The sequence below is a fragment of the Lutzomyia longipalpis genome, chromosome 1, assembly GCF_024334085.1.
Source record: "Lutzomyia longipalpis isolate SR_M1_2022 chromosome 1, ASM2433408v1".
Classification (NCBI taxonomy): Eukaryota; Metazoa; Arthropoda; class Insecta; order Diptera; family Psychodidae; genus Lutzomyia; species Lutzomyia longipalpis.
Genome location: NC_074707.1, coordinates 12,806,286 through 12,834,241, shown reverse-complemented (window position 1 = coordinate 12,834,241; position 27,956 = coordinate 12,806,286). Strand labels below are relative to the sequence as shown.

At 35.4% G+C, this 27,956-nt stretch overlaps 2 protein-coding genes across 2 annotated transcripts; one reads left to right on the top strand and one right to left on the bottom strand.

Moving 5' to 3' along the window:
• The first annotated feature begins 313 nt into the window (after window positions 1-313).
• Window positions 314-26,488, top strand: LOC129788852 (guanylate cyclase soluble subunit beta-1). Its single transcript, XM_055825243.1, has 15 exons — window positions 314-1,103; window positions 1,821-1,894; window positions 12,452-12,552; window positions 12,884-13,002; window positions 13,084-13,233; window positions 14,259-14,496; window positions 15,352-15,579; window positions 15,893-16,007; window positions 16,533-16,692; window positions 16,868-16,950; window positions 17,079-17,249; window positions 17,630-17,701; window positions 18,673-18,976; window positions 19,808-19,965; window positions 25,998-26,488. The coding sequence occupies exons 1-15, from the start codon at window positions 1,101-1,103 to the stop codon at window positions 26,170-26,172; spliced, it is 2,151 nt and encodes a 716-aa protein (XP_055681218.1). The 5' UTR covers window positions 314-1,100; the 3' UTR covers window positions 26,173-26,488.
• On the bottom strand, window positions 20,126-25,307 carry LOC129790022 (uncharacterized). The gene is made up of 9 exons (XM_055827181.1): window positions 24,959-25,307; window positions 24,777-24,865; window positions 23,512-23,611; window positions 23,099-23,208; window positions 22,833-22,942; window positions 22,170-22,265; window positions 20,781-20,940; window positions 20,585-20,703; window positions 20,126-20,507 (listed from the first exon to the last, which is right to left on the bottom strand). The coding sequence occupies exons 1-9, from the start codon at window positions 25,086-25,088 to the stop codon at window positions 20,399-20,401; spliced, it is 1,023 nt and encodes a 340-aa protein (XP_055683156.1). The 5' UTR covers window positions 25,089-25,307; the 3' UTR covers window positions 20,126-20,398.
• Window positions 26,489-27,956: the final 1,468 nt, after the last annotated feature.

Here is a 27,956-nt window from a genome sequence, read left to right as displayed (position 1 = left end):
TTAATTGCCTTATTGGTGTTTAATTGGCATATTTTAAGTATCAATATTTATTAATGCGTCACAAGGGACTGACTGGTTAAGGGGTGAAATATGCAAATTTTTATATATGGATATGCTGATATACTCTCCTCATGGGAGATGATTGAAGAACACAAATCTTCCCCTGAGCATCAACCAAAAAGCACACTGCCCCCCGCCACCCCCGCAAATTGAGCGCCATCTCGTAGGGGGTAAAGGAATACTGCCGAATCAACCACGTAAAGCAATCGATCTAGTTCTTCGTTTATATAAAAAGTTTTCCCCATTTTCATTCAGTCGCACCCCGAGTTGTGTCCCGACAGGTTGCCCCTTACGCGGTTGTGCGGAATACAATTTTTACAAATTCTCCACAAAACATTGTGAATTGGTTTATTATTGAAAATTCCTTCGATACGGCCGCAAGCATCAGCTGCACATTTGTGCCAACTGTAGTTGGATTTAGTGTTGAGCAGTGAAGCACATTGTTACGTTTTTGCATTGTATTACGCACGAAAAAAAATTGACGGATTTACATATGCACAATTTTCATTGAATTTTCACTCAACACTTTCCTTTTTTTTCCACCTTCGTCATTTCGTGAGAGCAGATCGTTCACAGTGGTGTTGAAAAAAAATATATATGCGAAATGTGTAATTTGGCAAATGTGCAATGCTTTTTCCCATAAAAAAAAAATGTTTTTGTGAGAGTTGACCAAATCAAATGTTTGTATGATTAAAATTGTTTGCAATTTTGTATTATAATCAAATGCAATATAGAATTTGTCATGTGGTGTAGTGGTCCAAGTCATCGTCTGAAGCACAACCCTTAGTGTTTGCTGCAGATTTAGATGAAATATTATTCCATTTATGGGTGGACTTTTTTGTGTCGTCTATACGTTCGAGTGTAGGTTTTTTTGGTGGAAGGAGATTGCAATAAAGTAAATTACATTTGAGTGAAATATTGTGAGTTGGTGTCAAATTCGCCGAAAAAAAAAGAGAAACATATAATCTCCGTAGCAGCTTCCAATCCGTTTTGGTTGTGTCTCTTCTGGCAGAGCGGAGGAAATTTCGGTGGAAAAAAAAATGGTACGCCCCATAAAGAGTTTTATGTTGCCCTACTGATGTTACACATATCGACGACACAGTACAATTCAAATTGAATTTCCATTAAGGCTGTAAACATATTCACCCTCTTGAGAAAAAAAAATATGAGGGCGAAGATGCTTGTATGCCGAAATGAAGTGGAGCAACTAAAACATGGCATCATTTACTACCCACCCCACAAACCCACAAGTAGTATCTCCCACCTCTTGAGATGATTGTGTGAATGTGTGTCGTGGTAGTATAATTGCAACCCTCTAACACAATGTTGGAGATACATTACACTTGAATATGTTCCTCTAGTAATAATTTAATTTAACACAGAGATTTACTCATGAATATAAATGTGATAAAAAGCTCCAGCTGATATGCTTGTGCATATCATAAATAGCAAGCAGAACTTCAATTTCGTGCTGATGAAATATGTACTCTCTGAGAGTATTATACAAGTTAACAATTAGGGTCGACTATGCAAATACACACTACAAATTTAATATCTCCACTCATACCCCTAATTCACCAATGTACCCTCCGCATGTTTTATGAGACATCTTAACTAAGGAGCTTCCACCCATTTCACCTCATCCTCCCAAAAAATTCTCCTCCACACAACATTGTCACGCATTTTTCATTCACATATTTTTTTTGTTCTTTTATGTGAAGTTTCAACACTCAAAAAATGTTCTCAATTTTTTTTTCTAGTACGGATTTGTGAATTACGCTCTCGAATTGCTCGTCATCAAGAATTTCGGATTACAAATATGGAACCAAATAAAGTAAGTCTTCTTCCGGCACAAAAACCACTCTGCGCGAAAATCTGGCTTATATTGTTTCATCAAATTCGTGATTTTGAGTGATGGCAATTTGTGTGAAAAATTGTGACGTTACCGTAGTAGACAATATACTACATAATTCTTCACAGGATTTCTGCATTGGTTAACATAGATTATATACATTATGTTTTATTATGAAATATGTACACACATGGAGTTTATGGAATCACTACTTAATCTGACACAAAAATGTTTGGCGAATGATTTTTGAGGGAATAAAAATATTCTTCAACATTATCAAGAAAATGTAATGTACACGAAATGAAATGAAAAGTTAATGCTTTTGTAGGCACAAAGAGTGGGTGAGAACAAACTTAGAATGTCTAACAAAGTTCAGGAAAGTCTTCGTTTAATTCATTAATGAGTAAAGTGAATCTCGTGAAGGAAACATAAGGTGTTAATTCAATACCGTGTACCGTTACTCAATTAATAACTTCAAAAGAAGTTCTTCCCTGAAGAATAAAAGCCTTTATCCACGCTGAGCTTTCTAGAAAATTTTCAAGTGGCTTCTTGAGGAGTTTTTCTTTATGGAAATCCTTAAAGAAAATTAAATTAGACGATTTTCCTACATTATTTACAATACCCTATTTTAGCTACTTGGGGGTTGGACCACCTACCAAGCGCGTCCCCGGGTGGTGGATAGGGGAACGGCTGCGTTGGGTTAATACCGTCCGCAGTTAGCATTAGGTATAGCTAGTAGTACGTGTTGGTGAAGTGCTCTTCACGCCCACGATAAACCTATGGTCAAACCTATGCCGCGAACCAGCCCATTTCCGTCCACGCCGGATAATGCAGGTTTAGCTTGGGGCTACCTTCCCCTTCTTGTAAAAAAACCCCTGGTGAGAATGAATTAAGGAGCCTCGGATCTGGACTGATACACCGACGACGACCAAAGCCTAGTAAACCGGACAATGATTTACGCATTTTCTCATGGAACGTGCGCTCCCTGTATAGAGCTCGCGCGGCAGCGCAACTGGCCGATACCCTGTCCCAATATAAGGCTGACATCACCGCCATCCAAGAAATGCGCTGGACAGGACAAGGTGTTTTGGAGAAGCGTGACTATAATATTTATTATAGTTGCCATCCCAAACATCATATGCTCGGCGTGGGCTTCCTGGTCAGCCGTAAAGTGAAGCCCGCGGTAATCGGCTTTAAACCGATAAGTGAGAGGCTGTGCACTCTGCGCGTGCGAGGCAAATTCCAGAACATCAGCCTCATAAATGTTCATGCCCCTACGGAGGATTCCAGCGAGTCGGAAAAGGATAACCTCTACGATTTGGTGGAACAAGCCCTCAACGCCTGCCCAAGATATGATGTCAAAATCGTTCTTGGGGACATGAATGCAAAGATAGGGAGGGAACCAGTCCACAGGCGGTATACTGGTGACCATAGCTTGCATGAGAACTCCAATGACAATGGACAACGCATCATCAATCTCGCCGCTGCACACAACCTGGTGGTTGGGAGTACCCGGTTCGCGCGGAAAAACATCTACAAAGCCACTTGGGCTTCACCGGATGGAATAACCTTCAACCAGATTGACCATGTGCTGATCGACCGCCGACATCAAACGTCCCTACTGAACGTGAGAACGTTCCGTGGAGCAAACGTCGATTCTGACCACTTCCTCGTTGGGGCTGTGTTCAGAGCTCGGGTGGCCACCTTCAAAGGGGTGGCAGCAACAAAGTCGGTGAAGATCAACATAGAAGCACTGAAAAATGAGCAGCTTCGTGCAAAATATGCAGAGGAAGTTGATGCCGCCCTTGCAAATAATGCAAGTGGACCTGGAGACGGGATGCCCATCAACGACATGTGGGAGCATGTTAAGAGCGTCGTCATTGGGAAGGCCTCCACCACCCTTGGCCTCGGTCGGAAAGTAGATCGGAACGACTGGTTCGACGATGAATGCAAGCTAGCCACTGAGCAAAAGAATGCAGCATACCGAGCTATGCTGAGTTCAAGAACACGATCACGCGTGGAGTCTTATCGGGATCTCAGAAGAAAGGAGAAAAAAGTTCACCGACGGAAAAAGGAAGCTTGGGAAAAAGAACTAGTCTGTGAACTGGAAGGATACAGGAAGCAGCCGCACCAGGCGCGGAGATTTTACCAGCGTGTTCGCGGGATGAAACCGTATACACCGAAGTGTTCATCTTGCAGGGACAAACAGGGAAACCTGGTCTCCGATCAGGAGGGCATCCTGGAGCGTTGGGCTGAGCATTTTGATGAACTACTGAATGGGCAGCTCGAGGACGAGGTGACGATTCCACACCTTCAAGCCAACAATGATATGCTGGATCCACCGAGCATGGATGAGACTATGGCTGCGATTCGGCGGCTCAAGCACAATAGAGCGCCGGGGCCTGACGGAATCGCATCAGAGCTGCTCCAATGTGGGGGGGACCGTTTGCACTCAGGTCTCCATCAGTTGGTGCTCAGAGTGTGGGACGAGGAGGTGATGCCGGCGGATTGGAAAATAGGCGTCATCTGTCCCATATTCAAGAAAGGAGATATCACCAAGTGCAGCCAATATAGAGGTATCACGCTGTTGAGTACCGCCTATAAGATATTCTCCTCTATCCTACTTGGTCGGATAGCCCCATACGCCCAAGCCGCAATTGGAAACTATCAGTGCGGCTTCACCCCAGGAAAATCAACAGCCGACCAAATCTTTTCCCTGAGGCAATGCATGGAGAAGATGAGAGAGTATGACCAAGCTCTCCACCATCTCTTTATCGACTTCAAGGCGGCCTACGACAGCATAGCCAGGGTGAAACTCTACGTTGCCATGAGGGAATTAGGCATCCCTGAAAAATTGATAAGACTGACCAGAATGACCATGACCGATGTGAGGAGCAGAGTAAAGATGGACGGATCGCTTTCAAGGGAGTTCCACGTCAAAAATGGACTCAGACAGGGGGACGGACTCTCGTGCGTTCTCTTCAACCTGGCACTTGAGAAAGCGATTCGAGACTCCGGCGTGCGCATGAGGGGGACCATACTCAATAAGTCCACGCAGCTTCTCGCGTATGCTGACGATATAGACATCATGGGGCGCAATTCCCGTGATGTCAAAGAGTCCTTCACCCAGATTGAACGCTCTGCGCAAGATTTGGGGCTGCACATCAACGAGGACAAAACAAAATATATGGTGGCATCGTCAGCAAAAACGCCAACTACGACTCCAACTTCATCTACGGAGAACATTGGTCAAGTAGAAGTCGGAAACTACAGATTTGAGGTCGTAGAATCCTTCGTCTACCTTGGGTCCACAATAACAGCCGACAACAACACCACCACCGAAGTCCGCGCGCGGCTGTTAAAAGCAAACAAGGCCTACTTCAGTCTATCAAGACTCTTCAGATCCAAACACCTGTCCATCAAGACAAAGCTCCTGCTGTACAAGGTCATGATCTTGCCAGTACTCACATACTCATCCGAGACCTGGCCACTTAGCAAAAGTGAATGCGAACTCCTGTCCGTATTCGAAAGAAGGATCCTGCGAAGGATCTTTGGCCCAGTATGTGAGGGAGGACAATTCCGCAGTCTATACAACCACGAGGTGTACGAGCGCTACCGAGAGGTAAATGTCGTCAAGCAAATACGCCTTAATAGACTGCGGTGGGCTGGTCATCTAGCACGTATGGATGAAGACGACCCAGCTCGGAAAGTCCTCTGGGGTAGAGTCTATGGCACGAGGCGACGAGGAAGGCCCAGCCTCAGATGGATCGACGGCGTGGACCAGGACGCCAAGTCAATAGGGGTGCCGAACTGGCGGACAGTGGCGCGGGATAGGGACAGATGGAGGAGGATCCTCGATCAGGCCAAGGCTGGAGACCAGCTGTAGTGCCGGTAAAGTAAGTAAGTAAGTATTTTAGCTAACTTTGAAAGAAAATATATTCAAATTGTTTGCGCTGTAAACTTTTTTTTTTCCTAATGCTTTTCCTTTCACAATACTGCTAATGGTTTGCCCTTCTATTAAGGTTTTATTTTATGGAACCTCTATAATCCTTGAGGTCACAATAGAATTCGAAAATATTAAATTTTTACGGTATTTGAAATTTTGCGTTCATTAAAATACAGTCAGGAATATAGAACAATCACATTCTAAATGAGCATAATAAATGAGGAATGTAAATAACTAAAATGATTCCTAGAATAATGGAAGTATGTACTTTTGCTTCCTATCCTTGTACTTGGTATACACAAAGAATTCATTATCGTTTCATCTTTTTTCGCGCATTTAGTAAAAAGAATAATTTCAGTTGTAAGGAGTTAATGTAGCTATTATGTTAGAGAAGATTATAATGATGAAAACGCTTCTGGCATCACGACGTTAGCAACTATTCAGTTTCTTTTACGGTTTACTTAAGATACCTACCTAATTAAAAGATTTTGATGTAAATTACAAAGCTTTTCTTGTATAATGCTGGTTCCATTAATGGATCATCTGTATTATTATATTAGAATATTACTTTACAGACTATGTTCAGCGTATTTGACTTTTTTTCATACAAAGTAGAGTATGTACCGACTACAACAAGAGATTTGGGCTATCGAATTTTTCTGTTATTGTCATTTATACTATTGTGCGTGTCCTTTTATTCACCGCACTGTCGGTTACATAAAATCATCAAATTGATTCCTATAGGTATGATATTGCGGTGATTTTTTATAGGACCATCCAATATTGCATTTTTCCTTATGTTTCGCGCATTGTGTTCCCAAAATAAATACGGTCGATTTTCCCTTCAAGTCTCCTTAGTTCTCTAACATTCGGTACCTATACTATAAAAATCATTCATCGCTTACGATCCTCACAATGAGGCTCTTTTATAAATTGTGCATAAAAGTTCTTGGAAAATTGTGAAGAATATACTGCAAAACGTAGCGGAAAAGTCTTCTCGTCCCCGCGGCGTATACACGGATATATATCCCTGTTTAGAAGGTACCTCCTTTCTTACGAATATCTTGGGTTTGAAATTTCTCAGGTCTTGAGGATATAATGTTCCAGGAAATTGAATATTGCACAAACGATATGACTGGAAAAGAATTGGTGAGTTTGATCTATTTGCCAATCACTCACAAGGTTTTATCGTCTTTTGTACTTTTTCCTGGACAAATGTTTGCAATGAGATGCCGGGTTGGAATATCTCATTATTATTGCATACAAAAAGTTGGACAGGATTATGCTTTTCTGAGAAAAAGCATATATGCTAGATGAACTACATAATGTTTTCCCTCTTACTTTATTTCATTACGGGGTTTTTTAATGAAAAGTTTTCGTAGAAATTACAGATAAAAAACATTTCAACTCACTAAAATCAGAAATAACCACTTTATGTCCTAATGATAAAATCATTGTCTATAGTTGCAAGAAAATTTTTAAACCAAAATTTATGAATTTGATATTTACGAAAATGAGTAATAAATAAAAGTAATGTAAGATCCCTCTTACATTCCAAGCGGCAAGGACGTGTCGACACACCTCCTGTCGCAGTCACTGCCATCACAACACTGACTGTCCCGACAAGGTTGGCGATCGATGTCCCGTTAATCCGCTCATGCCTTACTGTTCACCTTACAGTAATAAAACACATTTATTTTTTGCATGAATTAATTAAGGAACACTTGTGGAACTAATTAGGTTAAAAATGGAACGTGTTAGGAGAGAATTTTTCTTTCCGAAATCAATGTTTCATTTTCTAGAAATTTGCTCTTGAAATAAAATATGTAAAATATTTTAATAATATTCTCATGCACAGGGTATAGTAAAGTTTTATGGTGAACACTGTAAAAAAAAAAGAAATATGTAGGTATTGCAATTCAGCCAAGAATGCGTTTCAGAAGAAATTAATTCTTGGCTCGAACGTGTTATGTGGTATTATAAATTCCTTAGCGTAATATTTTCTTCGAGAATATTCATTTCAGTGAAAATATTTGCTCAGTTTTCAACATTTTTTTTTTATTATATTGTTGTTCTATTTTAGTCACATTCACCCGCCATTCATGGGTTATAGTTGGGATTCTTTCTCAGAGATAGGACCTACTTTCTATAAACATATGTATATTTTTGAAAACTCTCATTTCTCCTTCTAGAAGAGAAAGAAAAAAACCTAAGCTGAAAATTCTTTTGGATATTTTAATCTGTTAGATGATTGTGTTGGTGCAACGGGTTAAATCGCTACACCAAATGGCGCTCAAGCCACTCAGGTTCGGATTTTGTAATATAATTGGGATTCACTTTGAAAAATCTCCAATTTCACGTGTGAGTACTTGTCAGCGGTTACAAATTTCAAACATTTCCCCCATGAATACATTATTTAGGGAACATGTATGGATGTGAAATTTTAGTATATGTTGTAGTCAAATATGTAACGAAGGGTATATATGATGCCATAATGAAATACAAAGGCTCATTGCGAAGCAATCCAATTTGCCAGTTCCAATATGTTGCGATGACGAATCATTTTGTTCTCTCTCCGCGGAAGTTAATGTAATTTAATACTATATGATTGTGTATATTTTGGAGAAGAATAAAATCGTATTTCTGACTAGTAATTAACATGTAAATATATAATTTATATCACACTGACCAAAACGTGATGTTTGGACAGAATGGCCGCATAAATGAAAAAATATTTACTGACAAAATTCAATTTGCATTTCAAATTACCTTTTTGTCACAAAAAAATCGTTGTTGTTTGTAATCAACAATTAATTTATTTTGTAGATTTTATTGTTATCTCTGGCTTCTATAAAACAAATATAGCAACTTCATGTTGATTACCTATATAAAATAATTATTTTGGTCTAAAAAAAACAGACTTTCAAAGAGAATAATGAAGAGGTATAAAATGTTTTCTAAATTTTAATTAAATTAAAAAATTTCATTATCTTTCATAATCCTGTTAATAGTGTGAATAGAACAATAATCAGGGTATATCCGGGTTAAGTTATGAATATTTTAGACTATTGTACATACCCTACTATATATGTACCTATATATACTCCAGAGATAGCAGAATTCGTAAGAATGATTCTAAATTTCTGGACTGACAGATTGATGACGTCGCTTTTTCCTGGATCGGGGCGTACACATTTTTTTGCGGTTGCCATTTGAACAATTTCTTCTCAATCGTCTTTTTTTTGCCTTATTTTCTTATACTAAAGATGAATAGTCCTCAATGTGAAATGTCATGCTCTCTGTATACACATGTATTTCTCACTGTTATTACACTTTCAGACACAGGATACATTTTGACACTTTTTCATTTCGCATTGCGATACATGCGAAAGATTACAACTGGTGAGGGTGGTGAAGGGAAAATCCGAAAAAAGAACACCGGAAAAGACTTATCCTTTTTATTATACTCACAGATATGGAAGAATTTTCTGCTTATTCGTCACACAGTAATAAACTTGACAAACTTGGTGGTAGTCTTCAAGAAGTTGAATTATGTGGGTAAATTGAAATTTTCTTCCATGAGATATCATGCAGTCAAATCAAACTCATGTTTTCAGTTTAGCAAGAAAAAAAGTTGAAACTCAAAAGATTTATTTTGTGAAAAAAAAAATACATTTTTGCTACTTTAAGAACATCATGAAAATATAAAGCGGTTGAAAATAATAATCCCTGTTCTAAATTAAATATCATGCTTTCGGGACCACAAATTTATTTTCTCATGTAGACAGAAAATGGTAAAGTGGTAAATTTTAAACACGTGTTCAAAAGCCAACAAAGCAAGAAAACAGAAACACTAATTGACTCATTATTTCAAAACCACAAAAGCTCTCTCTTTGCTAAATAAAGCGATTCCAACTTGAAAGCTTGAAATACTTTATTCAAATTTATTGGATTATTTTCTTAGATTTTCTGATTTCACTTTAGAATTTTCTTCATATTACTCATGAATTTTACATAGTATTCTTCTTTCTCAACTTCTTTAATATTTAATAACATTTTGATGATGATTTAATATAATTTTCATTTGACAGTATGGTACATAAGTACGTTCATGAACGAAAACCCAACTCAACGACCAAACAAATATCCTGGGTATTTAAATTAATCGCCTCTACTGAGAGCATATAATTAACTTTCATCACCTTCAAGAATAAGTAAATAGAGCGTTGTGATTTCCTGCTATTTCCTATATGCCTTCAAATTCAATGGAAATGGAATTTGCATTGTTGTCCTATGAAAGCTCACAAAACTGCTTTCACATGAACTATATTATTTGACAACATAAGCATTCCAAATGTGTATCATTTCGATTGAGTGATTTACAAACTCATCATTAAACTTAACCACATTATAGTTTCTCTCATGAGTCTCGTACTACAAATTTGCATAAATACATTCATTAGTCCACATATTCACTGATTAACATAATAATTATAAGAACAATCTCTGGAAGCTCTGGGAGGTACACCATAAACGGCGTATAAGTGATATATCGTCCTTCCACATTTTGTTAGAAAGCTAGAGGTGGAGAGAATACCGAGAAAGCAAAATAAATTGTCGTTTTCCAAGAACCAAATCAATAAATTCCTTTAAATTCGGTTCAAAAGATACTAAAGTTATATTATTATCTTCTCAGAAAGTTATCTACTTATTTTATAGTCTTTGACTACGTTAGGTATGTAATGATCATTAATAGTCTAATTAGTAATTAAGAGATATGAAGGTTTTTCCGGGAAATTTTCCTATTCACTGGAAAATTATAAAATTTAAACTTTCATAAGGGTCAAGAAGAAACTTTTAACTAACTCCAAAATATATAACGAAGGCTTTAAAGCTTTTGTAGTGTAAAAAGAAATTCGGGTCAAGTGCAGTAATGTGTGTTTATTTCTTATGTTTAAAGAGAGAAAGCAATGGTGAGGGTTTCCGGTTAAATTGATACTTAGAACCTTGAACTTTCCTGCATGGAGCCAACGCAGCCATAATCGGCTTACAAATGATTTATTTATGGACTGTATAAAGCAATATTCTATATAATATTACGTTTATATTTTCTCTTTTCAAAGATGCAAATATCAGTTTTGACAAGTTAATTTGCCAGGATGATGATGTATTTTACATAATTGGGACAATAGCATTGATAGCGTTGATAGCAAATGGTGAGAAAAACAATTATGGGAGTTAGAATGTAAAAATATTTTCAAAACAGAATATTGAATTTCTGGCCAAGTATTTTATTCATGGCGTAGCTCAAAATGTCAAAATATTATTTAATTTACATACTGTGATACAAATATAATATAAACAATTTATGTTTAATACATATTGGCTAAATGCCAACGAACTCCCCAAGATAACGTTGACGAAATATTTACTGGGAATTTGAGAGCTAAGAAGGAAGAGAATGTCAACATTTTCAGTATATATAGGTACATATATAAAAGCTTGCTAATGTGGGACACCCGTTTGTACAATTTACTTTTATGCGGACTTTGTAAGAAGTTGTTCTGCTCATTTGAGCAAGGAATCACAATACAATTTTGGGATGTCTTTTCAAAGCAAAAGCATTATTCAATATTGTAAATCTTATAGAGGCACCAGCAGCGTATATTCTTGTTATCTTATATGGGTTAAAGCAAATATGTAATATACAGATGCTTCATGTACGTACATTCCATATATTAAAAATCTCGTCTTATATCAGCTCTTGTTTAATGTACTACGACGAGCTTTAAAAAATCAATGCACTTAAAATACGATAAATTAAATATTAAGAGCACTCGATGGATCCATATAGCAAAGTTCCTAATCTACTGTCCATCTGGCCCACTTATAAAAAAATCCCAAGTCTGGGAATTTTTCATTGGCGTGTAGGATGCTATTCACTTGGAGCTATCGTCTTCATGAATTTCCCAAAAGAAAAGTATTTCCCAGCTGTAAATGGAAAGAGAGTGTTGTTGTCGTTTTTCCCAAGATTATCTTTTTTTCCCGCAACAAAGACTGTTCATGGACCACTTTATGTGATGCTCGAGTTGTAAGGAAATGTCAATTCTTCCTGCAATAGAAGTATATTTACATGTTTCCGAGAAATATATATATGTATATTGCTGTGGTTGAAAGTAACGAATTATATATTTTACCAAAGCAAGAGCTGTATAGTTCTATTGGCTCATGTACATTAATTTCCCTTCATTGTTTCTCATCCTATATTCCGGGAGTTTCGTAAGAAATCAAAGGCATAAGAAACCCGCACAGTACCACCCCTACTCATGCCAAAAAACTATTGGGAAGCGTGAATTGTAAACGATTGTCTGCCAGAAAATCAATAACTGATTTCAGCAAAACTCTCCCTCTGGAGGGAGTAATTAAGTGCTTGGTATGGAAAGTTGTAGGGAAAATTTTATACATAAACCATTTGTTGTGCACAATCATTGCCAATTACTCAAATTAACAATGTTACAGGAGAACATGTACGTAACTTGAGTAAAAATATGTTTTGTAATTAGTATGTGTGTCGTGTATTTTCTTTTTTCTAGAAAAAAGGCTGAAGTTACGATGGAGGGACAATTTCTCGTCCGACAAATCTACGATGATGAGATAACGTACAATCTGATAGGTGCTGCTGTTGAAATATTAGGTGAGTTTAGCTAGAATATCATTAAATAATTGCCTCTAATTTATTTGGACGACATACTTTCTTCCTAAATTGTACCTACCTATTCCATGAAAAAAAGTTAGGTAAAAATGTTGCGGACAAATTTCCACAAAATATTATATGAAATTGCAAAAATTAAATTCATTGCCCTAATTTCCGCAAATATTACCACATTCCCTCGCAACCTCTAACACCGCTTTAGCCGCTATACTTAGGCAAGCACAAAACTTCTCCCGCGACTTTTCATCTAGCAAATATTTTATTATACATATATAATACTTTCGTGAAATATAGATTATGTCTAATTTTGCAGAAATACCCGCTGATGCTATTTTAGAGCTATTCGGGAAGACCTTTTTTGAGTTCTGTCAGGATTCGGGGTATGATAAAATTCTCCAAGTCCTTGGTGCTACACCGCGGGATTTTTTGCAGGTACGTGATAAAAGGCACACGCATGACAAATTTCCGCATAAATTATACACATTTCCACACAAAAAAAATATACCTCCGCAGAATCTCGATGCTCTACACGACCACCTGGGAACGCTGTATCCTGGCATGAGAGCTCCCTCCTTCCGGTGTACGGAGAGCGAAAGTGGCCTCAAGTTGCATTACTATTCCGAACGTCCCGGTCTCGAACATATTGTCATCGGAATAGTTAAGGTATACCACATACTACACACATATTATGTAGTATAATACAAGATACGTATTCTTGAGAATTAATCCTATTTTGGTACTCCGCGCACTGATAACTATGTTGTTTAATGGCACAATAAATTTAACTCTTATTTTTAGCTTTATTATTTCTCGGGCAGAAAAAAATTAGTAACTACATATAGGAGTTATGTAATATGAGCACATAACCAAAATATAAATACCTAACATAAGCATTCAGGAAAAAATGGTGAAAAAGGAAAACATTTCATGTTAGGCAAGAGATTAACTCTTTCAACCGGACTTGATTTTTATGGGTGTCGCGTAAGCTTTTCACATTTTTATGCGTAATACATTAATTCTTCTGTAACACAAAAAACAATCAAGAAAGGAGCTTCAGACAGTCTTTGAAAAGTTTACAAGAAAAAGAAAATTTCTTGAAAATTCAGCCAATAGTTACCCTTCTGAAATAATATATAGGTATTTATTTGGAATAAGAAAATCTAGTTGAAATTGTCCAAAAATGTGGTACGGAAAATCAAACTTATGCACAATAAATTATACCTCAGACCTTGTGCAGTTTCGCTGTCGTTTCCCTGAACTTTTCCTTTCCATTCGGTAAAAGGGAAAGTTTTAGGTCGTGGATACCAAATTACGTGAACAAATAAAACGAAATACCAAAAAAGGGTCATATACGGTAAATTACATTTTCCACAAAAGTAAAGAAATTAATTTAAATTAAACTTAGCCAGAGCTTTTTACTCAAGTGCACACATTGTGTAATGAATAAATTTACAAAGAACTACGAAATGCAGATTTTTGCGTTATTTGTTCTTGGCTCCTATTCACCTCAATTGATGCAATTATTCTCATATTCATGTATGTATAGGCAGAATTCCTTGTATTAACTAATTCTATCTTATTTGAATTATCGCACTGAGGAAAATTTGCCAAGCTTAGCTAATTTTCATTACAAGAATTTCCCAGTGATTATATTAGAAATTTTCTCTAGCGCCGATTTATATTCACAGGCAGTTGCGTCGAAACTCCACGGCGTTGATGTGGACATTCAAATAATTAAACGAAAAGGCGAACCCATCGACAATGAGGATACAGCGGGTATACATATAGCAAGGAATGCTGACACAAAAGACACTCATAGTTTAATCTTAGGGAATCAAAATCGTGTAGGAAAACAAAATTGTACCTGTTTAAAATCGACTACGCTACAGAATGGAGACAAGAAGGGTGTTATTTGCACGTGTCAAGGTGAGTTTCAATTCATTTTTTTCCTCCGCCATTTATCCAATTAAAATACATTTCCAGGCTCAAGAGCAAAATTGATATGTTTTCTCTTTAACCTTTGTCTTTTCATTTGACAAATCCCCCATTAATTTGTCCTCAAGTTTTTTGCGATTGATAAAAAATTGAGACATTTAATTTAAATCCATTGACAAAGAGATTAGAGAGTTCAGAAATAAAGGTGAATAAATGACAGAGTGTCATTGTGATCACAGCTAAAAGAAGAAAAGGAAGCTCTGTGATTTATTGATCTTTAAATCCCATTCTGAGAATTCTAAAAGGAATAAAAAAAGAACCATTCCATTCATTTTATGTTTCTTTTTTTTTTGAATTGTTTGCCTTTATTTAAAAGTAATTGCTGCAATTTATGAAGTACCTACACTACCTTTTATTTGACAATGTCTGTAATTTTGTAAAATAATATTTGCAATATACGAAAGATAAAAAATGAGAGTTTAAATTTCTATAGCGTCCGTGGAGATGAAACTTTAGTTAAATAAATTATTCTTATTTTATCCACCATATAGTTCAAGCTCATGACAATTCATATTTTTCAAAATTTACATCTATACAGAATTTGTAAATGCTCCTCATGAAAAACTTGTGGATGAAAAACATACTTTATGATTTTTTTTCACGGCGAATTCTGTGTAGCACAATAGCATCATTTTGTACAATAAAATTTGTTACACAAACTTTTGGACGATAACTCCAACTTTGAAATAAACATCTAATTTAATATTCTCTTCTGGGTTAGCATTTTGTCACACACAAAAAATGTAACATATTCCACTCATGTCTTCTATTTCGCCCGTGTTACAGAGAATTTGCAACAGAATTTGAGTCGAATCAGCAACGAGGCAACCGTTGTGGGTCTGAGTGAAAAGGCCATTGCTGATGTTGGCGGAAGTGGGAAGGGTAACGCAGGAAGTCAAGAAGTCTCGGACCATATCCAATTTTTGATAACAGAAACCTCTGGCTCCAAGACGGAGAAATCAATATCGACAGAGGAGAAAGATTTACCTGATGATGCAGCAATAACATCTCAAGGTATTTCAGCATTTCCTAATGTATTTCCCATCACACAAGCCATTCTGACTTCTGTTTTATTTCATATAATTTTTTTTGCAATATAATTTTTTTTTGTCAAATTATATTTTCTATTTGTCAATTCTGTATTAAAATAAAATATAAAAACTTTTCATTTGAAAAGTCTTTTAACATCCTAAATGAAGTGGCTTATTTCTATCATATACGGTATAATTCACCCAAAGAAAAGTCAATTTATTTATACCATGATTGTAGCATTAAATAAAGTAGCAATCAATAAAGCTTTTACCTATTCTATTTATTTTATTATCAGATGGACCACTGATATCTCCATCAACGTTCTGCAGAGTGTTTCCATTTCACATAATGTTTGACCGGCAAATGCGAATTGTTCAAGCTGGGAGATCAGTTTCACGTGTTATTCCACGGTAAGTTAATTTTTTGCAATACTAATCCAAATTTAAACTTTAAAAAAAATCTCACGAGCTTAAAAAAGTAATTAATTCGTAAAGCATTGAATTTCAGTCATTTATTATTAATAATAACCAACTTTCTTGAATTTTAATTTTAATTTTCACTTTGCATAATGTCTTGAATATTTAGTACCATACTTTCATTAGGTATATTTTAAATAAGTTTGAAAATAACATTATCCACCCAAAGCATGTACTGACTCTTAAAAGCCAATCCAAAAGCACATTTTCAGTGTTTGCAAAAGAAAAAATAGAAGAAAAAAATCTTCAAGAAACTTTGTAATGGAAAGAAAGCTTCATTTCAGTGGGGGTGCGTCCTCCAGCAATGGTTCAAATGAATATTAATTGCACGACATAAGCGATGTTAGTTCACTTTTAATTACTTTTAATCATGCTCATTACGCAGCGTTAAATACACTTTTTTCCTAAACGTCTTTTCTTTTTTTCTATCCCTGTTTGTTTTCTCAAAAAACACTTCAGAGTTTCCGAAGAAAACTGCCCACTGCTGGAAATTCTAGAGGCCGTACGCCCGCATCTGGACATGACTTTCGAGAACGTTTTGGCCCACATTAACACAATTTACGTGCTGAAAACAAAACAAGGTGCAATGTTGGAGCATGAGCGATATTTGAGACTGAAGGTGCGTTCCATACATAGTCTTCCGCTTCTTTTCCCTTTTTCTTATATAATAGAGGCGTGGGGCAAAAAAAAGTTTGTGTGTACATAAAAACATTATAGTGCTATGTATACACAACACAACCCTCCCAAGAGATTTTTTCTCGCCGTATTTACTTATAACACATAATTTCACGCAGGGTCAAATGCTGTACATACCCGAATCTGATTTGATCCTGTTCCAGTGTTATCCCAGTGTTATGAATCTCGATGACCTCACCAAGTAAGTCAAATATGGTACAGCAATACATCATGTTGTATGCCACGCGATATAATAAACGATGTTTTCACGCTGTGAGGCAATATTTCAAATGTTTACTATTCTCTTTTTTTATTCGCTTCACTTTATAGAAAGGGCCTGTTCATTTCCGATGTACCACTTCACGATGCAACGAGAGATTTAGTCTTGCTGTCTGAAAAATTCGAAGCTGAGTACAAGCTAACGCGAAATTTGGAAATACTCACGGATAAGCTGCAACAAACTTATCGTGAACTTGAGAGTGAGAAACAGAAGACAGACCGGTAAATATAATTTATATCTACCTATATATGTAATTTATGATGTAACCTCCTTCCTCGTGACCCACACATCCTGCAAAATCAATTTATTCCAAATGTCGGATTCGATGGGTATGATGGCTCATCCGTAAATTTCCATATCCTCTTCTAAATCCATCTGGATTGTGTGTGTGAATGAAGTGTGATAGGTTGTTATATATAGCCTTTAATACTATGCAGACAGGGAATAAAGTAAATTTTGTGAATTGAGGATGCGAGTGAACTCAATAAGAAAAGCCTTCATATACCCTTCGGATGCCAAAATGAAATTTAATCCTGTTTAATCCAGCGAAACGTGCAATAAATACAGTAATTGGATTTTAATCACTTGATAAACGTTTCAGCTTACTGTACTCTGTTCTACCTAAAACTGTTGCTAACGAGTTGCGGCATCAGCGACCTGTTCCACCAAAGAGGTAATGTTTATTCAAATCATATCTTATGTCTCAATATAAAATACTCACCCGAGGGCATTTTGCAGTGCCACACGTTACTATTCAAGATAGGAATGTATGTATATTATGTATATTTACGGGGGATGAATTAAGCTCTCGCACAAGTTTCTTTGGGAACTATAAAATACATGTGCGACATAGCATTCGGATGAGAATATCTAATGGGATATTATTTTTATCTGTGCAAGTTCGGTGACTTTACCCGCTCCTAATAATCTATTTAAGCGATTTAATCCCAACATTTACTTGGGAAAAGCTATTATTATTTGTATATTTGATACTGTCGATATTATGTATGTAAAAGGTAATCTTATTAGGATTAGGATGGCTTTACACCTCAAGCTAGGATACAACCATTATAGTAAAACTTTCTTATGGCAAAAAAAGAAACTTTCAAAACTCGCATGTCTTGGAGGAGTGTTTTTCCTTTTCTTCCCAGGGAAAGTTGTTTCTTCACTTTGAGCTTTCGACCCTAAGTATTGCATAAAAAGCTCGCAGGGGTGAATTTTATTATAAAGTTTATATTTTTTATTTTGATAATTCCACAAGAATATTTTACGTATTTTACAGGAAAAAAAATCAGTAAAAACATTTTTTTTTATGTCTTGCTGCCGTGAAAATATGTAAATTCTGTGGAAATTGTTCTGTACCTACTAGAAATTTTTTTTCTAAACGATTTAGCAGAATTTAAGCACCTAGTTTACTTTATGATCATATACATAATAAACTTATGGAAATAGAAGAGATTGAATATAAACCAATCATTGATGAGTAAAGTCTAGGGGGAAATCTAGAGCGGGAAATGCCATATAATAGAGAGATCATACACAGCTTTTCATTCCAATTATATCGCCAAAATTGGCCGTTGAATAACTTAACAGCTCATCGGATTTGAGTGTAAATATTGATGTTCCGAATGAATTTCTCAACAGGTATGTCAGTGTGACTCTCATGTTTTCGGGTATCGTTGGATTCGCCAAGTATTGTGCCGAGAATACGGATGCGGAAGGAGCGATGAAAATAGTGAAAATGTTAAATGAACTTTACACTGTATTTGATGCCTTAACAGATTCCAAGAGGAATCCAAATGTTTATAAAGTGGAGACTGTGGGTGATAAATACATGGCGGTGTCTGGTCTTCCGGATCCGTGCGAGAATCACGCCAAGTGCATTTCCAATTTAGCACTCGACATGATGGATATGGCAAAGAATGTCATGATGGGATCTCAACCCGTGGTATGTTTTCGTTTTTCTTCAATTTCCACACTTTTACTGTGAAAACACTCGTCATTGCTTCTGCTTGCACTTCAATGCGCACACCATTCATTGAAGATAATGATTTTACGATTAACAATGCAAAATTGCAATTATTTTATAAAATGCGAGGATTTTGCACACTATAAATCATTTCTGTGAATGTTCTTTTAATAACCCGTAGATATTTCTTATTGATATAGATTTCAATTTGATTTCTTCTTGAGAGAATTTAATTTGATTTTCATCACCATGAAATTAAAATGGTGTTATAAAATCAAGTTTTAAATCCTTGAATTATGTCTTTTCCTCTTTCTCTTTTACCACATATAACATTCTTTTCATTTTTCTTTTAAATTTTATTAATTAACGAATTTATAGGAAAATAATTGAAAAAACATTATTGAAAATTGAAAATAATTTTTTTTAAATAATCTGACTGAAAGTATAAAAAAATCACATCTTAGGTAGTTCTGTAGAATGATTTTATTGAAATTACGTGTTTCCTACACTTTCAGCACATTTCTCCTAATATAGCAACGCAAAAGAAAATTTTAATCATTTTCCCATTTTGCGTCTGAAATTAATGTTTCCTCCGCCTATATTTTCATACACATTACATTACATACCTACGACTCACTGAATACTCCAAACATTCGTGTAATCCTTATCTAAATGAGATTTCAGACAATTGCCCCTATCATTTCTGGATCTCTTCTTTCTCGCACAATGTTCCTTTTCACCTTGCCATTCTGACTGCCGTTGCTCATAAATGCCAAAACTAAGAGCAGGTGTAAAATTTTCCATTTGCAGAGAATCACAATTGGAATACATTCGGGTGAAGTAGTGACGGGGGTGATTGGAAAGAGAATGCCACGATACTGTCTCTTTGGGAATACAGTAAATCTTACGAGTCGCACAGAAACGACAGGCGCCCCAGGATGTATTAATGTGAGCGAAGAGACCTACAAGTGAGTATGATATCATTTTTTTACAACCATATGGGTCCATTGGGGTGAAAATTTTTCCTATTTTTTCCATCAAATTTATACAACTTCCTCCTAAACACACACACACACAATCCTGCGGTTCACCCCGTTTTATGAACAAACATCAAAAAATGTGCTACACTTTTTATGTGATTATATATAATGAATATGTATATTTTTTCGGTGGGATATTGCGTAATAACATTTTAAGTACAGGAACCCACTGGGTACACTGCAATAAATTATTCAATTATTTTTATGGAATATCTCCGCATGGGGAAGTGCTGTAAAAGGCATCTCCGCATTGCCAAAAGTAGGATACGTTTATACTACTGATCGAACAATAGGGGGTTCATTAGTCACACACCACATGATGGGAACTCATGGGATTCATGAATCTTTTCGGTGCAACGAATTAGTCTTCCATTAAATCTATATATCGCCTCAGTCGTCGTGGAAGGTGGAGATTTTTTATGCCTCTGGGTAATGTGCCCGTATCTCGTAGCCTCTGGCGAATTTCACACCTGTGTGCAGTTAAAAGCACATTTAGTTGGGCAACGCGGAAGCACATTACATATACAAATTTTACTATCGTCCATACCTCGCTAAGTGCTTGAGGGATGCTACTTCGCCAATTTGATCTTCCGATATAAAACCATCCTTGATGAGCACACAATATTTCTCCACAAACATTTCCTTCCGCACATGAAAAATGTAGGGCTGCATGGTGGAAAAAAAGAGGGCTATATATAAAATTCTGGGGGTGTGTTAAGAAATTCATCAATCTCGACAGTAACCTTAAATGGGAGATCAATAAATGGTACAGCCCTCATCAGTATTTTCAAGCACGATTCTAATTGGTATGGATATCGTCCATCTTCAGACTCAAGTAATTTATCTAATAATGCGATTATGGGGTTTGATCCTCCGTCCATTGGATTCGGATTGGCACCATATCTGCAAATGCAATTTAGTATATACAATTATATTATTATTCCATTACAACCCTCTCTTGTAAAACATAAACTTTCACTTGCAATCACTTGCACAGGGCAGTGTTAGGGTCAATGTAAACCTCAAAGCTTTTGAAAGCTTCAAAGAGCAACATATTCCCACAAAATTCTCTGAATTAGTTAAATGTGTCTGAAACACATAGAAGGATTAAAAAAAAATAGTTTTGTTACTTTTTTTCTGACAAAGCTTGCAAGCATGAAAAAACCCACTGATGTCAGCATAACGTTACCACCACGTTATTTCAAGGAAAATTAAAAGTCACACTATGCAAAGGATTAACAGCTTTATCCTTTTTCATCTAATTGGATAAAATAACTTGGTTTTTTTTTATAACTTTTTACTTTTACATAAAAATAAAATTTTAATAGGTAAACCAAACGAAGAAATATGGCTTTAAAATATAAAGTTGTTACATAAATTTCTTCTCAGAGAGAAAATGGAAAAATCGTAAAATGGAAAAACGAGAACTTAAGGGAATACATAAGAAAAAAGAAACTCTTAGAAAATATTTCTTCGATATACCTTTGACCGCTGAGCTTTGAAAATTAGCATCAGATGGAAAAACATACGAGAGTAAATGTACCGTCTTTCGAAAGAGCGCATAAAAACTTCATCGAAACATGTTGGAAAACAAGAAAAATCCATCTATAGTGCCTATATCGTTTTTCTCCTAAAAATATATATATAATGGTCTGGCTGCGACGATAAAAAGTCCAGATAGAATTTTGAAGAGCATAATATTCGTTCTAAAATCATAAATTTATTTTTTATAACATCTTTGTATATTCTTCATTGAATTTTATGTTTATGCGCTTTATGTAAGCTTAAAAAAGATTTTTTTCAGTATAGAAATAAATTGAAAGTAAAATATAAGTTTTCTTGTTCAAATAAGAAGTTTTTCATAGAGAAGTGTACAATTGAAATAAAATATCATTCTTTTTTTTTTAATTCATGCAAAAACATTTTGCATTGTAAAAAATTCTTTGAAATAATATATAAAATGTCATTTGACATTATCATTAAACACATATCAAAATTGTCAAAACTTCATTTTTTTTACAATTTCAATAATTTTTAGAATGATAAAATGATGTGTGATAATGCATATTAAACACTCTTATGTTATCTCCACACTCCATTATACTTTAAATGGAACGTGGTGCGATATTTACCTCAGCAAAATAAGCAAAATATCGGGTGCTCCAGCTTGAAGGGTGACACGGAGGGGTGACGCCATGCCACACGACTGGATTGGCACATCAATGAACCTATAGAAATAGGGGATAGACAAAGAAATTACTTCCCATGGGATGGTTTTTTTTCCTTCAAGGGGTTAATCGGTTTTCTTACAAATCCTATTTTTTCTTTTTCTTTAAAAAATGTTTTTTTATGTAGAGAATTTATTTTAAAGATATTAAATTGTAACGAAGACGAAAGACCTAAATAATATTAAAACGGATTTGTAGTCAAAGATGATCCTTATAAAATGATATTATTCCCATTTTGTAATAAATTAAAATTAAAGGATAAAGCAGGAATAAAATACGAGTTTAAGTACATTCCAATTAATAAAAAAAATCTTTATAACATTTCGAATAAACTAGAAATGTAATTAATTCATTAACATGAAAATCGAAAAATAACCCCTTGAGGAAATCTGTTTAACAATTGAATGGAAAAAATGGGACTTGTAAAATGAAAATTCATATATGTTACACGGATTAACCCCTTAAGCTTTATAAGCATTATTATTCTCTATTATATATAGAAATTTTCTCTACAAAAGTTCACCATCATTGGTTGGAGGGCGTTAAAATAAAGCTCACTGTCATTACCGCGTCATTCTTGGATTATTTTGCCCTTCGATATTGACACAAACAGGAAATTCAATTCTCCGTCTCGATGCATGATCCAAGAAGTACACCATGGCTCTACTATTTTCATCCTTTTTTTCACATGTGGGCGGAATGAAAAAAAATGTCCTATTTATTGATTACGTTCACAATGTTGCGCGGGGGCAGGAAAAAAAAGAGCTTCGGTTAGAGGGATGAGGGGGTGGATTTTTTAGTGAATTGCTATGCTGGAGCGCTTTTTTTTTTACCTGATCTCTAAAATCCGATTTCCAGCCTGCAATAAAGTAGGGCGCACTGGTTCCGAAGATAGCTCCCAAAAATAATCGTTCAAAGGTTTTCTCACATGAGTAGATTTCTCCTAATGACGAAATGTACCCCGGTTTAGGAGGCATCCACCATCGGCGCAGGAGATCAAATGGAGTCGATAGGTTACCAGTGTGTACATGAGGAAAAATTGCGGTATAAAGGAAATGCCAAGGGGATGCGTAAGGCTTAAGTTCGCTCAAATTACATTGTATACATAGCACTTTTCCATTGGGTTCCTCAAAACAGCTTAGAACGCCGGAAGAGAATGGGGAATGGATGCTGAGGGTGGGGTATTTCATCTAGCGGTATTTCACTTGATGGAGGGAAAAGGAATTGAAAAAGAATGTCCCCAAACCAAGAAGTGAGCAGACGGTGTTGCTATCTGTGACACCCCAATCCCAACATGTCTTTAGGGCGATGTAGAGGATGTTGTGGTATGTTCCCATTAAGCAAATCTGAGGAATATTCACAGATTAGTTACATGCCATTATGTAGTATTTAGTTAATGTTAATAAATTACAAAACATCAAGGAGACCATTTAATTTGAAGAGTCGAGAATTTATTATTAGATCCTTGTATCTTACATAGGGGCCCCATATGGGGGGATGTTTGTCCTAGGAATTCGAGGAATTCACAGTATATAGCACAACTGCAATGCAGATTGATGCAATTTGCTTTTTAGCTGTTTTCCCAAACTCAAAAACATTTTGGCACAATTGAAAGGGGGGCGGGCGGAGAAATCTCGAAGAGAAACTTTTTTTGGCAGAACACATTGAATAACCATAGAGAGAGACATTCTTTCTTGAATATTGCTGGGAAAACACATTGAATAAAGTTATATAATTTTCTACCACACCATTGCCTTTGAAAAGTTTTCCTCTCGAGTAGAGGAAAATGGTACAAATGCGGCACTTTAAGTTTTCTTTCTCCTTAGTTTTTGATATCAAAAGAGATTTTTCTTATTTGCCTGAAATGTTCTTTTACACTTTTTCAATGTCTTTCCAGTGTACTAAATTAATCTTTATGTGTGATTTTATTTACAAAACTTAACTATAAAAGCTCGATAAAAGCCATAAATTCACGTAGAAGGGGTCGAGCTTATTCCAATCTCCCCTACTAACTGAAAAAAAAAAGTTTTATCTCTCATTTAGCGATGGAAATAAAATGAATGTGTCAATTCAAAATTAATTTGAATTTATTTTCAGTTAGTAAAAAATGAGTTTTTAATATCATTTTGTTATTAAAATATAATGAAATTTTATAATTATATTTGCATAAAATTTCATACGCTTCCGGGCATTGTTACCTGAATATAACATTCACAAAAAATGCCTGAAGAGATTGGGGTAGAGTTCTACAAAAAAGTTTCGGAAAAAGTTGGAAAATGCTATTTTCACTGAGATTATATCAACGAGGTCTTTGGGGGAAAATTGTAGAGTTGTTGAGCATGAATTCTAATTAACCAAAAAAAACTGCGATGGCGCGAGGAGAGTATCAATACATAAGAATTTCATTAAAAAAGAAAACTTATAACACTTGAAATCATTGAAATGATTTTTTGCATAAATCTTCGATGAATAATTTTGAAATTGAACCACTCGAAGATACTGAAAGCTTACTTGCAAATTTTTATCCCTGCTATCCTTGTGAAAATTTATAGCTGTTTCCACTGCCAAGCGAGCAGCTTCTTCTGGTGCCAACTTTTGTCCTGGGCGATTTTTTTTCATTAACTTTTTTTCCATTTTGTAATATATCTTTACGTATATTTTGCAAGCCAAATGAGACAAAGAACAAAAATTACCATTGGAAATTCCAGATATTATCGAACTGAGATGATCTCGTGCACTTTTTCGACTTTGTTTGGTTTTCAAACCATCACGCTTGAATTGGCGAATGAGTTCGTCGAAGAAGATGTAAAAAATCTTCTCCATTTTTGCAAGGGCGATAGAATGAATTGGCACAAGGGACAGAATAAAACTGGCAGCCGTGTTTGTTTTAAGTAAGAACCAAAGTGGGGTTTCTTGTTCTCAAGTATTTCCATAGGGGGGTGGTCGTTTGAGAAATTGATGGACGAAATAGCAAAAAGCAAAGAGCAGTTCGCTTGGCATATACCCTCATAGTCTTTCTGGTTGAAAAAATAAGCAAACACTGCGTGATACTGAAATTATTTCGCCAACTCTCTGGGGCAAACACGCACAACGGACGCTCGCAGCAAGTTGTGGTGACCAACCACCTGTTGGAAGGACTATCAAAGCAGACCCACTTATTTCTCATAAAAAAATTCCACATGGTCGTTATTATCCCTGTACTAGCTCCTCTACTCTACATGCCAAAACAAAACAGACACTGCTTTCCCACTTGGTTGTACCCACTACCACCAACATTCTCTACTACTCAGCTTTCTGAAAAGCTTCATTTTGATGGAGCTTCCATTTTAACGAATTTTAAGGACCTTTTGATTTTTTTAAATGAAGTGGATCATTTAACATTTTTTCTCTGGTTTAATTATTCAATTCTCATTGTCAATAATTCATTTAAAAAAAATATGCAGACCATAAATTATGAAATTTACCTTTGACTACACATAAATTAATTAATAAACTTTTTGGTAAAAACAAAATACTCAATAAATTTCCCAAACTGTAATTCATTTCCGTACTTTTGGAACAACCATGAAAATTTGTGTGGCTTCCATGGGTTTAGAGAGGAACATATATGTAGTCGGGGGAATGGAGTTGGGGCTGTCTGAAAGAAAAACCCAATCGATTCGACATCCGTATATGGTGCATAATAAAAAAAAGTGTGTTTGTTTAACAAGACTGTCAATATCTCTGTTTCAGACTCCTCAACGAGGGTGTAAACTACGATGACTCATTCCAGTTGGATTTCCGTGGTGCGGTGGTGATGAAAGGTAAACCCGAACCGATGAATGTGTGGTTCTTGACGAGGGCCACCCCACGGGACGCATCGGACAATGCGGACCTCGAACCCACTGCGGTCGATAATAAATTATAACCAAATTGAATATTCCACAATTTTGCTGCAATATTATTTACCTCCCGAATCGCGTTTTATGCATGTGCGAAAGTTCTCTTGATTAGTTAATTTCAATTGATTGCCGAATAATTTGTTAAATTCACTTTTGTGCTTGTATATGCTCTGTCTCTACCACACTAATGCTATTGTAGCGGCGCGCATAGGGCAAGCATAAATATCAACACAATATAAAATAGCTTTTTATTATTCGGTTTTACGACTCTATTACTATTATTAATATGTAATGTGGTCGCTATTGCCGGAGATTGACAACATTATGGTGTACAATCCAATATATACATGCATATATGGATTATGTATTATAAAGAGGAGATAAAGAAACACATAGACGAATTCTGGAAAGCTTTATTGAAAATACTTTTAGAATAAGTTTAATGTATAGTAAAATATTTAATACATACGTGTAGATGCTTAAATTAGACCACACATATTAAGCGAATATTAACTCTATATATGCAACCTCTTTGTAGGAAAATTTAAATCACATGGAAAAAATTGCAATATAAAATTCCATTTTAAATTCGTAAAAAAAATATGAAAAAGATTTTAAGAAAAAAAGTAAACTCCTTTTTTTTATTTTCTTACCGCTCTCTCCCCTTAATTCATTCAGAGAGCTATTTAATTTATTTGAAAATGGCTCCATTATTTCACAATGAGATCAATAAATTCAGTTAATCCACTAATGGTTAATGTGAAACATTAGAATTTCAATTGATTTGCTTGGAGTCTCTAATTTAATGAGAATTGATGAAAATCCTCTATAATTCATGGGTTTGATGTGGATGAAGATTATAGGTAAATGGTAGATTGTGATTGAACAGCAAAATGATTAATAGTTCAAAGGATCAATATCTAGATTTTATTTTATAAATGAATAAAGGATGGCCGGGATAGTTCTTGACCCATTTTCGATGAGTTTTTCATAAACGAAACACATGGAAGATTCATTTAAAAAGAATTTAATTTTTTATTTTGATTTCAATTTAATTTTAATAAAAAAGGTGAATCAGTAACGTAACTTGAGTATCACCAAAGTGATCCCTAAGAAATTATTTTTCCTTCTTGTTTCGTTAAAAAATATTATGTTTAGCTGAATAATTTTTAAAGGAAACAAAAGAGAAATTGGATTTCCTTTTAATCCATTAAAAGTAAAATAAATAGATTCAGCAGATCTCCTCGTTGTGTACGACAAAAGGCCATCCTTTTTTCTATTACAGTATACTACCACTCAGACGCATTTGTAATTCAATGTCCCGGAGAAGCCATAAATAACACAATAATTAATGTTATGTGGAGCTCTTTTCCTGGAAAAATCTTTGCTCTCTTGCTTTTCAATTAACATTATATCGTGTGTGTATATGTTTTTATTTTATACTGTGAAGAAGGGATAAAAAGGACGAAGAGCATATTTTATTAAAATCCTTTTTTTCCGGAATGGTTTTATAACAAAATGGTAATCCGTTTGCAAAATGAAATGGTTGGGAATTGAGTAAATTTCACAACCGGTGTATTTTATAAGGTGAATTTTAAAACCACAACGTAATAAATAGTAAATGAACTTTTCAAATATAACCCGGAAATGGGCATTTAATTTGCAGAAAATTTTCCATAAATGCAGGTAATTTCAATTAGAGCATAATAATTAAATTTCCGGTAAAATTATATTAACTGAATTTAAATTGTTTTCATGCTGATATGTGAAAATTGACACAAAATTGATGTTTGCAAATGGAAAAGTGAAT